This window comes from Macrotis lagotis, chromosome 1 (genome assembly GCF_037893015.1).
Source record: "Macrotis lagotis isolate mMagLag1 chromosome 1, bilby.v1.9.chrom.fasta, whole genome shotgun sequence".
Lineage (NCBI taxonomy): Eukaryota > Metazoa > Chordata > Mammalia > Peramelemorphia > Peramelidae > Macrotis > Macrotis lagotis.
The window spans coordinates 325266038-325281257 of NC_133658.1; the positions used below are offsets into that span (position 1 = coordinate 325266038).

Below are 15220 nucleotides of genomic sequence, written 5' to 3' on the forward strand. Positions count from 1 at the left end.
GTTCTGGAAGCCTTAGGTTCCTCATTATATAGGCATAATAGTATTTGTACTAACTTTCAAGTTGGTATGCAGACCAACTGAGATCATGAAAGTAAAACAGACCAGAACTATACAGTCCTTGAGAAATGTTAGATATTATTATTATTATTATTATTGATATTAATAATGCCCCATCTTTAAATCTCTGATTATTATTGTTCACATTACAAAGATAATACGTAAGTAAAAGAATTTGAGGTGGGAAGTATGTTAACAGAATTCTAAAATAAACAAGACCATAATTCATGAGCAACTAGATGGTGCAGTGGTTGGAGTGCTAGATCTGGAGTCAAAAAGACTCATCTTCCTGAGTTCAAATCTGGCTTCAGACCCTTCCTAGCTAACTGTATGACCCTAGGCAATTCACTTAACCCTGTTTGTCTCAGTTTCTTCATCTGTAAAATGAACTGGAAGAGGAAATTAAAACCCAAAAGGAGATCACAAAGAGTCAGTCACAACTGAAAAGCAACTAAACAGCAATAGTACTTGGGTATGTTATATACAAAGTATTTATAATAAACTCTAATTTTAATTGGATCAAGTAGCCAGCAACATGTACATTTTCCATCTCTGGATGGAATTTTTTTTCATGCTTTTAAAAGCTCATTTGATTAAAATTGAAATTTTATTGAAATGTCAAAGAAAATAAAATTCTTGAGACCCTTCCAATTAAAAAAGTGAAATTTTTATTATAGAACAATTCATTTACACATTCCTTTACAGAGTTATAATAATGTGTAGTCAAATTTGGGGAGGTCATTCATTCAAAGAATCAGAAATTAAAATGGGAAGACTCCCAGATCATTTAGTTTAAGACTTCAATTTTACAGATGAGAAAACTGAGGTTCAGAAAAGTCATCTGACTAGGAATTTGGTCTAACATTTTTTTTTTTAGGTTTTTGCAAGGCAAATGGGGTTAAGTGGCTTGCCCAAGGCCACACAGCTAGGTAATTACTAAGTGTCTGAGACCAGATTTGAACCCAGGTACTCCTGACTCCAAGGTCGGTGCTTTATCTACTACGCCACCTAGCCACCCCTTGTTCTAACGTCTTAATTTTACAAATATGAAAATCAGTATCCAGAGATGACAAGTGACTTATCCAAGTAAGGAAGAGCTAGAATGAGTACCCAAGTCCAAACAGTCTAGGGTATTCCTTTCATTATCCCAAGCTGCCTCTCCAAACTAGATAAACAATTGAACACTGAAGGGAATTCACCACATATTCACCACATTCTTCCCTGCTCTGCTTTGTAGGATTTATTTTATGAAGTTTCCTGTACCAGCAAGGAGAGAGAAATGCTCAATACCTACCAGAATTTGGTGTAGTGGGTGAATTTGTCTGATTATTCTGGACTGCTGCAGCCACGGCATGTGCAGCCGTCACTGCTGTTTTTGCAGCATAGAGATTGGCTTCTTCCTGAAACTTCCCTATATTCTTCTTGTACCTGATTCTCTTGTTGCCAAACCAGTTGGATACCTATAGATTGTGGAGGTGGAGAAAGGTAAAAGAAAACAAAGCCAAAAAAAAAAAATCAAATCAGCATGACCACCCAAGATTCTATTCAATTTACCAATTTCTTACTTCCCAGGCCTAAAACTTTACAGCTGTAATGATCAAGAATCAATTGTGATATTATAAATATGAGCATGGCATGGTTTTTTTCCCTCTCTGGCCAAAAATGTGTTGATATGTCAAATAAACATTCATCTTGGATTAACTCAATGTGATTAAAGTGGCATTCATTAAGATAACATTTATCAAGGCAGTGAGTCTTTTAATTCTCCAAAGAACCTGAAAGAGGTTGGGGTCAAGGTGCAAGGAAGAAATTTTTAATATCATGCTCTGCACATTATAGGAACTTAATAAATTTTGGTTGAATCTTTTAAATAATTTTGTTTAAAAAAATTCTCTCAAATAAAGCTCTCCCCTCAACATGCCTCACTGTAGAGGCAGCTAGGTGGCACAGTGGATTAGAGCACTAGCCCTGGAGTCAGGAGGAACCTGAGTTCAAATCCAACCTCCAACACTTAATAATTACCTAGCTGTGTGATCTTGGGGAGGGGGCCCTGAGAGCCTTATTTACGAAAAAGAAATTCTTTTAAATCCTATGCAGTTGAAAAGACTCCAAGGATAGGCCTCCTGACAAATAGTTTGTAAGCCTGTCCTCTGAGCACCTCACTAAGTGTGGGAGAGCTCATCACCATAAGCATTGTCACCAGAGCATGAAACAGGTCAGCCACAGCAATACATGAAACTGGCTTCTAAGACATGGAAGGTCTGCGACCTGCACCAGGAGAGAGAATGCCTGCCCTGAGGAAATTACAGCTCTTGTGAAGTACTTAAGAAAAAGAATAAGATATTTGGAGAAGAATGAATTGTTCTTTATTTCTGGGTTGGAATAACCTTGGCAGTAGTATAGCTAAGAATCACATTTGTTATACTGAAAATAAAATAATATAAATCAATAATGGATGGAAAGTCATTTTGTCTTCTGTCTTTGAAGATATTATATGACTGCCAACACAGCTCTCAGGCTCTACCTGGTTAACCCATGCAAAAGTCACATTTTGAAAACTTAAGTAATTCCAGTAGAGCTGGACTGAAACAGAAGGACCACTCATATTTCTGTAGTTTGCTATGCCATCTGTATGATGTCAGCCAGCACCACACCCTTAAAGCTTCCAAGATGCCCCAGACAACAGCAACATTTCCACCATCACCATTTTCACAGCAGAGATTGGTGCTTTACAGGATTACAAGAGGATGTTTAAGCACCTGCAGATCAGTTATGTAGAAAAGCCAAAACCCACATGGTAATTTAAAAGAAATTATCCTCTTTACATGTAAAAGGATCTGCCTTCATGATTTTTTTAAAGTAATAGCTTAAAATACATTTCTTCAATTCCTTATTCAATTTCTCCAAGCAACATGTGCTGGGATACTGGGATAGGGTCACTATTCTAAAACTAACCCAGTTCATTTGCAAGTTAAGTTATTAACTTATGACAGGTCAGGGACCCTGGAAAGAAATAAAGGGGTGACTGAACCGTCTCCTCCAAACTAATTCATACCACTTGGAACATTTATGGATCCATCACTGCCATGCTTTTAATTGGCTTGGATACCAAACACCTCTCTAACCTCTGTGGAGCTTCCTGGCAAGGAAATCACATGAGAGAAGCACAGTTTGCCTTGCTGCTTCAGTCCATATTTTATGCAACTGAAATTGTCCAAATGAGCTATACCTATTCTGGGGGAACCAATAGTCTCTAAAACAAAAAAATTTACTCTGACACAACTAATTTCAGAATGAAGGATATGAAAATTAGAAGGGGAAAAATGTGATGGGGAAAATTATTAGTAGATTTGAAGAAATTCCTGATATACTATTATTATTTCTTTCTTCAGGGGTGTCCTTCAATCATTATGTTCATTTGTTATGTACTATTTGCAAGATGGTAGGTAGGTGTTATGGTAATGTCAAAGAAGAAGAGATGAATTGTGTTTTTCAAGGAATGTAAATAATTATTAGTAACATCAAATTTGACTCTTGGCTATTGAAACCAAAATTGTGCTGTTCAACTAAAAAGTAGGCCATGCCTCAGGTTTGTTTGTTTTAAAAAGAACATCTTATTCACATTAATATACTTCCCATCCCTGCCCTCAGGGAGAACACTATGTAGCCATAATAGGCTCCATCACTGTGATGTGTAAATGATGGTAATCAAATGAACCTATTATCTTAAGAGGTCCTTATAAAGAAAGAAGGTAACACTTGGCATCTAAGGAGATTATAAGATCAGAGGCTTGTTGTTGGAGGATCTCTCAAATGTCATCTAGTCCAAATCCTAAACAAATTAATTCCATTTACAATATCCCTAAAAATGGTCACATGTCATTTGAAGACCATCACTTATGGAGAACTCACTTCTCTCTGATAAAGTCCATCTTAGAATAGCTATTAGGAGTTTTTTCCACAGCAAGCCAAAATCTGGTTTTCAGTCTTCTTACTTCTTTTCATAAGTCAAAATGAAGTCATTTTAATCTCTGTTGTATGTCACCTGTTTTGTAAACTAAAATTTTCTATTTTCATCACTGATGTCTATGTGATCTATTTTTAGTTCTTCCATCATTCTGGTTACCTTCCAGCCTTGTTAACATAGCTTCTAAAATACAGCATATATAAAAAGGACATAGTATTTCAAAGACCATCCGATCAAAGCAGAATGTATTGAACCATAACCCCTCATTCTAGACTTAGGTAATCATTAGTATAAATTTCCTAACAATTAGAGCAATCCCAAAATTTACTCTCAATACATTCATATTAAGCTAACAGTTATCAAAAATCCCAGTTTTTCCATATAAACTGTTTTCTAGATATATTGCATCCATCTCATATCTGTGTAATTAATATATCCTAGACCCATGGGATCAAACTCAAACAGTCACTAAACCATGCATAAAGATCCCTGAAGGTCACATATTGACCTAGAAAACCACATGTTAATATTAATATTTTACTGTATTTTTATTTATGTTGTAGAATATTTCTCAATTATATTGTAATCTGGCTTAGGTCACACTCAGGAGTGTTGTGAGTCACATGTGGCCTACACCTCCATCCTAGATTATAGAAAAGCAAAATCAATCTCTCTCTCTCTCTCTCTCTCTCTCTCTCTCTCTCGATATCTATATTTCAAGTTCAGAAAAAAGAGTATTCCTTTAACTGAGAGAGTGCTGCCAAGTAGTTACACTATACAGATTTCAAAGACAGAAAATTTCTAAATAAGCAAAAATATTCACAACAGCATTTTAAAGTAGAGGTGCCCAACAATTGGGGATGACTGGCCAAAATGTATGTATGTGTGTGTGTGTGTGTGTGTGTGTGTGTGTGTGTATGCATATATATATATATATATATATATATATGTAATAGCACATTTTCCATATTGTAAAAAGCAACAAATAAGAATTCAGAGAATCAAGAGAAAGACATATAAAATAATGCAGAGTAAAAAGTAACCAGAGAGACTATAAATGTATATAGATAATACATATAAACATATATACATATAAAACAGTAATAGAAAAATGAAGAATAACAATAACAATAACAACAAAACATGGAAACTAAACACTACATAATTATAACAATCAATCTTTTCCCCAGAAGTAGGTGTCTATGGATGTGACTATTGCAAACACTTAGTCATAGGTGCTTTGGTATTTGGTTTGCTGAATTGTTCTGCAATCCCCCTACTTTAAAATCTTTTTTACAAGGGAAGGGATGGGGGGGAAATATGAACATGATAAATTGAAGAAAAGAAATTAATTCAGAAAGGCATATGATACAAAAGTAAAAGATATTTAAAAAAAAGATAGGTATTTTGTCACAGACTCTAAAATTACTTACAATTTGAAATTTTGATTAGATGATTCCAAAAAATCATAATTAAAAAAAGAAAACCAGGAAATATTCTGTAGCAAGATTCTTGAAGAAATGTTTTGTTCAATTCAACAAATATTTATTGTTTATTCTATGCCAGGCCTTGTACTAGGCACTGGAGATACAAGGGCAAAAAATAAAATCAGTACAGAGTGCTTTGGGGCAGAGAATGCTAACCAATTAGGGAGGTAACAAGGAAAGACTCACCCAAGGGGTGAGTTGAGTTGAGCCTTGAATTAAACCACAGATTTCTTAACATGGAAATGAAAAGAGCAAGCATTCTAGGCATGAGGGCTATGCAAAGGCACTGAAGAGGGAGATGGGATGTTATCCATTGGGAGCCATAAGCCAACTAGGTTGACCAGAATGCTGACTTCTGGGTTAGAGGTAGGGTATGAGAGTAAAATAAGTTTGGCAAGATTGTGCAGAACCAGAAGATGAAAAGTTTTAAATGCCAAAATCATTGTTTCTTATTTGTAATACCAACACTTATCTCAGCACATTGTTCATAGAAGGTGTTTACTTACTAAAGATTGTTAGTTTTATTACATTTCTAAAGAAAACAATATTCTGTACAAATACTGTTTAAAGAAGATCAGAGAGGCACATAGCAAAAAATAGAAGAGTGGGATAGACCTGTCAGAATATAAAAAGTGAGGGAAAAAAAACTAAAAATTATAAGGGAAGAAATCTTTCCTAAAGGGCAATGAAAAAAACTAAAGGTGGTTAGAAGTAGGCTATAGTATATTATCAATGATGACATATGTCAAAAAAGACATTATTGAAGGATACGTGTGATTTAAAAAGGGAATGGTCTGATCATATAACAAAAGTGAGGGACAAAATACATACAAGCCAAGTGATGTACTGGAATACACACACCTTCATACACACATAAATAAAATATATCCACATATATATAAAAAAATATAGGAGGGAAGTCTCATGGAAATCATGCTGGACTTGGAATAAGGAAACCTTGAAGCCCTGCCTCACATATTTACTAGTTATAGTCAAGTCACTTCACATCCAGTAGTATCAATTTCCTAATACTTAAAATATTTGTATTGCCTGTTTTACAGCATTGCTATGAACAAAGGATATTTCATTCTTTAAAATGTGACATGCACACATATCTTTTTATTATTCTTTGGAAGACTTTGTTGTTGTGCAGTTAGATGATGCAGTGGATACAGCAGTGGACTTTGCATAATGGAACTATTTGGATCCAATGGCCAGATATGAATCAGAATGACTGGAGATGACCCTGGATGGGAGTCAATTAGAGTTAAGCGACTTGTCTAAGGTCACACAGCTAGTGTCAAGTGTCTTAGGCCAGATTCCAATTCCTGTCCTCCTGACTCTAGGGAAGGTCTTTTATCCACTGAGTTACCTAGCTGACCCTATTTAAAGACATGGACAAAAGTTACATAACATGAGAAAGTGTGTATTACTCTGGCCTGGACCAGAGACAAAAATGTCCTTGTCAATGAGATCACAAATCTATTTAAGTATTTATCATATCTGCTTTTAGAGCAAGAAGGTAAACAAGAAAGGGAGAGGAAATTTCCTTAGAGAAGCCAGTCTATGTTAATAGATGACAGAAAGTAATCTATAAGAAATACTGGAAAAGAAGAAATAAAATACTATTGCATCATAGCTAGAATACAGAATATAGAATATAGCTAGAAATGATAAATATTCTATTTCTTCTCAAAAGTATAAAAGCTGAATTTGAACAAGTATAGACTAATAAAAATTGAACTCAGAAAGCTTCAAAAGTGGTTTAATAGATGGTTTGTGGACAATAAGAAAGGTAGATCTGGTCAATAGAAATCACCTTGGCTTAACTAAAAACAATTTATTTCTCTTAAATAGGATTGCTAGACTTGAATTGGGTATGCCTAAGATAATGGTTTAGCATAACTTCTCCAAGATATATGATAAAAATGACTATGTTTAAGGACAAGATTTAGAAATACCAACTGGATGAAAACACAGTTAGGTATAGTTATAGTTGGTTAAACAGAAATATCTACCTATCAGAGAATCTAACTTTGGAAGGAATTTGGAGGCTATCTAGCCCATCTCCTACAGCACCAGAATCCTTTCCAAGACATGGATAACAAGAAGTCATTTGCTTGGAAAACTCCAATGCTTCTTTTTGAGGCAGTTCATTCCACTTTTGAATAGCTCTAAATGTTGGAAAATTATTTTTGTTAAAGTTGAAGTCTTTCTCTCAGCAATTTCTATAAGTTGCTCCTAGTTTTAGCCTCTGAGCCCAAGCAGAATAAATTTAGTTCTACATGGCAGTCCTTCTCTTCTCCAGGTTAAATAACCCTTAGTTCCTTTAATCAATTCTCATAGTACACTAATTAGTTCAGAAAGAGTGTTAATTACTAGAGTAATATCAACATGGAGAAAAACCTCAAATGATGTATCCTAGGTTTTCCATTTTTTAAAACATTTGTCAAAGATATAAATATGAATACAAGTATAAATATATGACATTCTTTATAAACCTGAAAACTGCATAAAATTGGTAAGGACTGTTATTATATTACACATTATAATTAAAGATTTAAAAGATCTAACTAATACTAAAACAATTGACCAAAATGAAACTTGGCTGATAAAAATTCATGTAGGAAAATACCAAGGAGTATAAATTAATTTCATAAGATTAAAATAAGCTAGCATTTTTACATGGCTGCTTTACTTTGAGAAACAAAAGTCCTGGTGTATCAAAATAAATAAAAAAATTAAGATGAAAGTGGCTTGAAGTACCTGATCCCAAACTACATTATTATAAAGCTATTAAGTTTTGAGGTAGAACCAAGATAGTGGGGAAGATGTAGAGTAAGATTTCCCCCACAAAGAACTTCTAAACAGAATTAGGAAATACACCAGATTGAATCATTATTGAGAAATACAAATAAAAAACTAAAAGTAAGTCATTTTTCCAGTCAGCATGGAAGGCAGAGAGATCTAGAGAGACAGAATATGATCAAGAATGTACTTAACAGAGTATTTCTGTGTGTCTATCAATGAAATGAGAGCACTAGAGGAACAATTGGAAAAGAAATGAGAGTTTATGGAGGAAAGAATCAGGACATCAAATTACAATTTTTCAAAATAAGGAAAAATCTTACCCAATTAACAAATTTCCTAAAAATTAAAAATAACCCCCCCCACAAATAACTAAAATAAAAGAAGGAAAGAATCCAAATATTGAAGAGTCAGAGTCAAGATCACACATGACTCAGCAGCTACCACATAAAAGTGGGGAAAGTTATTGAGAATAATCACATGGGGAAAAATGGATCTTCAATAAAATAGATGACTTCCAGGGCCAGCTAGGTGGCGCAGTGGATAGAGCACCAGCCCTGGAGTCAGGAGTACCTGAGTTCAAATCCGGCCTCAGATACTTAATAATTACCTAGCTGTGTGGCCTTGAGCAAGCCACTTAACCCCATTGCCTTGCAAAAAAAAAAAGATGACTTCCAAATATTACTGATGAAAAGATCAGAGTTGTATAAAAATTCCGAAGTACAAACACGTAAGTCAAGAGAATCATAAAGAACTAAACGTAGAGAATCATAGGGGATTTAAAATAGATTCAATTTAATATGGGAAGACAATATATGTGCCTCCTCTAAATCCTAATATAAAGGATGATAGAGGAAGTTGAGTTAGACCAAAGGCCTGGGAATGGTTTTGTTATGTCTTGAGAATCTTAAAAGAATGGAAAGGGAGAATACGAATATACAAGCATGGGAAATGGAAATGAAAATTAGGGTCATTGGATTTGAAGCTTGGAAATTAAAAAAAACCTCTGAGAAATATAATTATTATTTTTAAAAATTTGAGGGTTATCATGAAGAAGAGAGAATAGAACTATCTCTGGTGCAGAACACCAAAGGGCTGATAGGAAAAGTTATAGTCAGATTTTGGTTCTATATAGGAAAGAGCTCCTTAAAAAAATGGAGCTCTACAACACTATTAAGAAAAGTAATGAACTTTCTCCTTTACTGGAAATGTTCAGGCCTGATGTCCCACATGGCAGAAGGCAATATAGAGTAGTGAAAAAAAAATGTTGAACTTTAGTCAGGAAATTCAAATTTTATTCTTGGTTTAAATATTTAATACAAGAGATAAGTGACTTACCTTCTCTAAATTTCAATGTCCTCATCAGCAAAATGAAGATAACAATGCTTGTGCCCTCTGTTTTATATATTTGTTGTGAAATAAATATTTTCTAAACCTTAAAGCATGATAAAAAGGTGAATTATCTAATTCTAGTCACTTTTTCCCCCTATGGAGTTTGTATAGAAATAGTATAAACAATTCACTATCCTGCTATTATTCTTTTACATTTAATGTTCAGAGAACTATTCATAGGAAGATAAAATGACTGGTAATAATGACTTTGGTAATAAATACCCATCTTTTAAATCTATTTAAATGTAAACCATCTTTTTAAATTCACTGAAAACACCTTTAGGAAAAGTAGTAAACAGGACCTCAAATGATAAATACTTCAACCTGTTTCTACATGGCTTTAATTTCTTCAGCTAAGTCATAATATGTTGTGAGAAAGTTCTATAAAGTTTGGAAATTGTGAATATTTGTCATGGTAATATCTACTAAGAGTATTTTTTTTTTAAAAAGAAATACTTTTATGGATCAATGGTGGTTGTAAGTGATAGTTCTGCTCTAACTCCAGGATCGTTTATTTGTCTAATTCAGGAATACTTCAAGGGTTGTATTTGTAGTATAGGGCTTTGTCATTTGTTAGTTTAAAAAATGACAAAGCCCTATACTACAGCTAGGAGGCACAATGCATAGAATGCTGGGCTGAGAGTCAGGAAGACTCATCTTCTTGAGATCAAATCTGGCCTCAGACTTAAGATTTAAATGTCTGTGGGCAAGTCATTTAACCAGGTGAGCCTCAGTTTCTTCATCTTTAAAATGAGCTGGAGAAAATAAAATGACAAACTACTCCAGTATCTTTGCCAAGAAAAACCCAAATGAGGTCATAAAGAGTTCCATTGAATAATGAAAAAAAAATGGCTGATTAATGAAGTTTATAAAAGATAGTGAGTTTCTACTGTATAATTATAGTCAGCAGATTCTTATCTCTCTAGGTAATTAAAAGTAGATGCTATTTATTTTTCTAGATTACTAAAGGCAGATGCCTTTTAGTAACCAATTGTGACATCTTGCACAATTTTTACTTTCACTACACGATATTCAGTGAAGGTTAACCTTTCCATAATTTAGAGTGTCAATGACCTGATCCTGAATTGTTATCATAAACTCATGTTTCTTTAAACAAGTTCACATGACATCTGCTTAGTGCTTCATTATGGAAATGCTGGTAACTTAGTTCATATGGATATCACCCAAGGAAGGCCTTTTGATGTCTCTCTTGGAGTTTCACAGACTTGAGCCAGAGATTAAATTACTTTATTCAACAAATACAATAGTATATACCTCTTGGTAATCTTTACCAGTGTTTTGTTAAGTTCTCCAATTTCTGTAAATGTTTAATCTGTATATCATATGCTCTAAAGAATATAAATTGTTATTCTAAGTAGTGATAACCATAAACAACAGTGCTCTTCAGCTTACCCTGTTTTGGAATAATCTCTGTTAAGCTTCTTAAACAGTTCAATACTATAGTCTACTTTACCTTGATAAAAACATTTTTTTTAACCTAAACTGAATAGTTCTGTGAAAAGGAGTGTCTTCATTCTATAATATTTCTAGTATGTCTGAAATAAAAGGTATATCTTTAGAAAGTTTAAATATTGAGCAGATCACAAAGGGTAATGAAATATTCACATTACAAAAGGAATAAAGTCCTGGTTGAAAGATAACTTGCCATTTCTTAATCATAATTAATGTGAATTCCCCAATCTTAAATTCAACAACAAAGGCATATTTTTTTTTACTTCTCCTTTCCTAAACAATTCTCTGTTGTATATGGAAATATATTGTACTTAATATTACCTTGACAATGAAAGAAGCCATAACACATTAATGAAACCTAGCCTGGAAAATCAGATTACAGCTTTATTAACAGTTTCATAATTGAGGAATCTCAGTACATCAACAGCCTCATCTCTAGATATGTAAGAATTCTGTTTATGCACACCCCTGGACCAATCACACAACAGCCATTGCTAATAAAGGTTTATTTAATTCTCCCAGTAAAATTTTAATATCACCAGCAGCCTGGGGAAGCTTTAGCAAGTAGATTTGCTTGACATCAGATTGTTTCCATTCTGCTAGTCCCAATACTTCTTAATCTTTAATATCAAGGCAATTAAAATTAATGGCCACTCATCCGAAGCCACCATGGGCAGTGTTTCCTTGACATCAATTGTTTGATGGGATTACCTAGAGGTTAAACTAACAAGCAAGGTTTAATTGGAAGCAATGAATGGAGTAGTGATCATACGTTATGTTTAACCTGCATAACCACATCTAAATGAATATCTAAAAATGTCCAACTATTTCTCAAATTAAAATATGCACTATACAATCCAATCTCACCAAAGTGGCTATCTGTGCAATAAGCCTATTAAAACTAAAATCAGCATCATTAATGTATAAATCTACACTACATGCTGGAATTCTCTCACTTATAAAAGAAAGACAATTAGGCATGATGTAATAAAAAGAACACTGAATTTGAAATCAGAAGATTCAGAAGATATGAGTTCAAGATGCCTTTAGGTGTGTGACAATGTAGCAAGTCACGCTGCCTTTCTAAGCCTCGCTTTTCTTACCAGTGAATTGAAGAAACTAGACCAAAAGATCTTTAAAGTTTGTTCTATCTATATCCATCACCAGGTGAAATAGTAATTCTGTAATTAGATGTACATGAAGCCCAGCCTTTATCCCATACCAATATATCAAATGCACAGTAACATATTCAGTACTTCATAGCAAGTTTGAGTGAGACTTTTAAGAAAGCAGAATAGGTCCAGAGAAAGGTAACCACAAAGAGGTAGTGACTCCAAATCACAGTTTACAAGGATTAATTGTTTGGAGAAGGGGAAGTCATAAAGGGAGTATCATCACTGTTTTCAGCTCTATGAAATTCTGACACAGGGAGTAAGAGTTCAACATAAGTCTGTTTGGCCTCAGGAGGTAGTAAAGGATGGAAGGTAAGCATTAAATTAGAATGGTTCTTCTTCTAAGAAGCTGCCCTGAATCATTAAATAAAAGTTAGAAAAGCATTTATCAGGATGGTACAAGGAATCCCAGGTCATGTTTGGATTGGACTGGATGACCTCTGAAGTCAGAAATTCTACAATTTGACACAAAAGACCAAGAAAAATACTAAGCCTATCATAATCATAGCGAAGACACAAGCATGCAAACCATCTTTGGGTGTACTATGGTATACTTATTGACTCCAAAGTAGCGAAATACTACCTCCTGAGGGTGCAGGTGTGGGGTGGGGGTGAAGTTTGGTGTTAGAGAAGGGAGAGAGATTTCTTCGTGACATGCAAAATACTTACTACCTGTGTGACTTTGGACAAGTTATTTAAACTCAGTTTCTTCCTGTAAAATGAAAGGTTTGGTCTAGGTGGCCTTTGAGTTCTTTTCTAGCTCTAAAAACATGATACCATAATCTTTCTCTTCCAAAGCATCTAGTCAGATCCCTTATACACAGTAGGTACTCAAAAACTATTTGTTGAAAGGATGATTGAATAAGCCCTTTTCTAAAAAAGACTTCCATGAGAGTATAATACTAGATCAAACTTATATACACAACCTTTTCTCACAATCCCTTTTTAATTTATTTTCTTTTTAAAAACAATTTATTTAAGACAATGGAGTTAAGTGACTTGCCCAAGGTCACATGGGTAGGTAAGTATTATGTGCCTGAGGCTGGATTTGAATTCAGGTCCTCCTGACTCCAGGGTCAGTGCTCTATCCACTGTGCCACCTAGCTGCCCCCTCACAATTCCTTTTGAATGGATTATGAATTTTTTTCTTATTACAAATAAGAACAGTGAGGTCTAAAGAGGCTGTCTATAGGAGATTGTCTAAAGTCATCTACAGTACATAATAGAGCCAGGGCCTTGTATCATACATTTAGATTTACAGTTTTAAGGAACCTCAGGAATCACCAAATTCAGCTACTTTATTTTACAGAAGAGAACATGAAGATGTCTCCCCCAACAAAGTAACTTGCCCAAGATGACACAATTGACAAGTGACAGAGATAGGACTTCAACTCAGTCCCCTAATTTCAGTTGCAAATTGATAGGCCAAGTCTTAATTACAACTTGAGGGCCTGTTCCAGTATACTCAGCTGCTACTTCAAAGAACCATAAAAAGGAACCAGATGTGAAAAAACAACTCTAGTATAGCAGTACTAGATTTGGAGTCAGAAGATCTGGATTCAAATGCTGACTCTACTACTTTCTGGACCTCAGTTTTCTTACTTGCAAAATGGAGCAGTTGTTTTAGGGTCATCTCTATTTTTTTTTGCTCTAAATTCTATGAATCAAGGATTCTTGCAATTTAGTCTAGATGACATAAGAAATTAGTCAAGGAGAATAGTGTGGGAATGCTGGGAGAGAAAATAGGATTTCAAATGAACCATGAAGGATTTGAATAGAGGGGAGAGAGAAAAACATAAAAAACAAAGGGATATAACATAAGGAAAAGCCAAAGAATAAACTTAGGTCAATGCTTTACAATGCTGTACATATAAGTAATCAATAAATACTTGTAGGAAGCAGGTATTTCTTCTATTAAATACTTGACTCATTATCCTATCCCTCAATTTTTGCTGCAAGCCTTAGCTTTGAATCCCTCCCATCATCTCCTGCCTTCTCTCCTACAAAGGAGCTATTGAATGAAGCTAGAGAAAAGCCATGAAATTATACTAATTGTTCCACTACAAATTTATGTTTTATATACTCAACTGGACTCACTGCAGCAAGGAAATCCTTTCATATTTCTTTAATTAAACCACTATCTTACCACTATGACTCTTTCAAACTAATGAACCTTCCTCAACCCTCCTCCCTACTATCTACTAACATGAGAACCTTGCCTCATAATTTACTTAAAAAAAAATTCATCTCTTATCCTCCCCTCTTTATGTCTTCTATAACCCAGAAGCCTCCTGCCACCATCTCTTCTTTAACCTTTGTCTCACATGAAAAAGTGACCTTTCTCCTATCCAAGGCAAAACTGTTTATGGGCAATGGTTCCATTTTATGCCATTTTCTGCAACAGGTCATCCCTTATATCATCCCCACCTTCTTAGTTATCTTTTATCTCTCCCTGTCTATTAGTTGCTTCCCTGCTATCTATAAACATGTTCATATCACCCCAAGTTATCATGCATCTAGTAACACACTTGACAGAGAAAAGAGCCTAGAGTAAGGAGAATTGGAGTTCAAATACAGCCTCAGACACTTACTAACCGAGTAACCCTGGGCAAATGACTTAACCTGTTTGACTCAGTTTTCTCAACTGTACATTGGGATAATAATAGCACCAACCTTGCACAGTTGTTGTGAGGATCAACTGAGAAAATAATGTAAAAAGTACTTAAAACAAAATCTACCACACAACTACTCTGCTCAAACGATCTCTTACCTTCCAAATCTAATGACCTCTTCCTCATCCTCATGGGCCTTCTGTAGTCTTTGACCCTGCTATTATTCTCCTCTCTCTGGGTATTTATGACACT

The 15220-nt window shown here is 34.6% G+C and overlaps 1 protein-coding gene across 3 annotated transcripts in view; it reads right to left on the bottom strand.

Moving 5' to 3' along the window:
- Positions 1-15220, bottom strand: part of PBX3 (PBX homeobox 3) — a 323076-nt gene that overhangs the window by 8242 nt on the left and 299614 nt on the right. For all 3 annotated transcript variants that reach the window (XM_074211560.1, XM_074211558.1, XM_074211559.1), the window contains one exon: positions 1352-1517. In XM_074211560.1, the coding sequence (XP_074067661.1) occupies positions 1352-1517 (166 nt within the window). The remainder of the gene's footprint in view (positions 1-1351; positions 1518-15220) is intronic.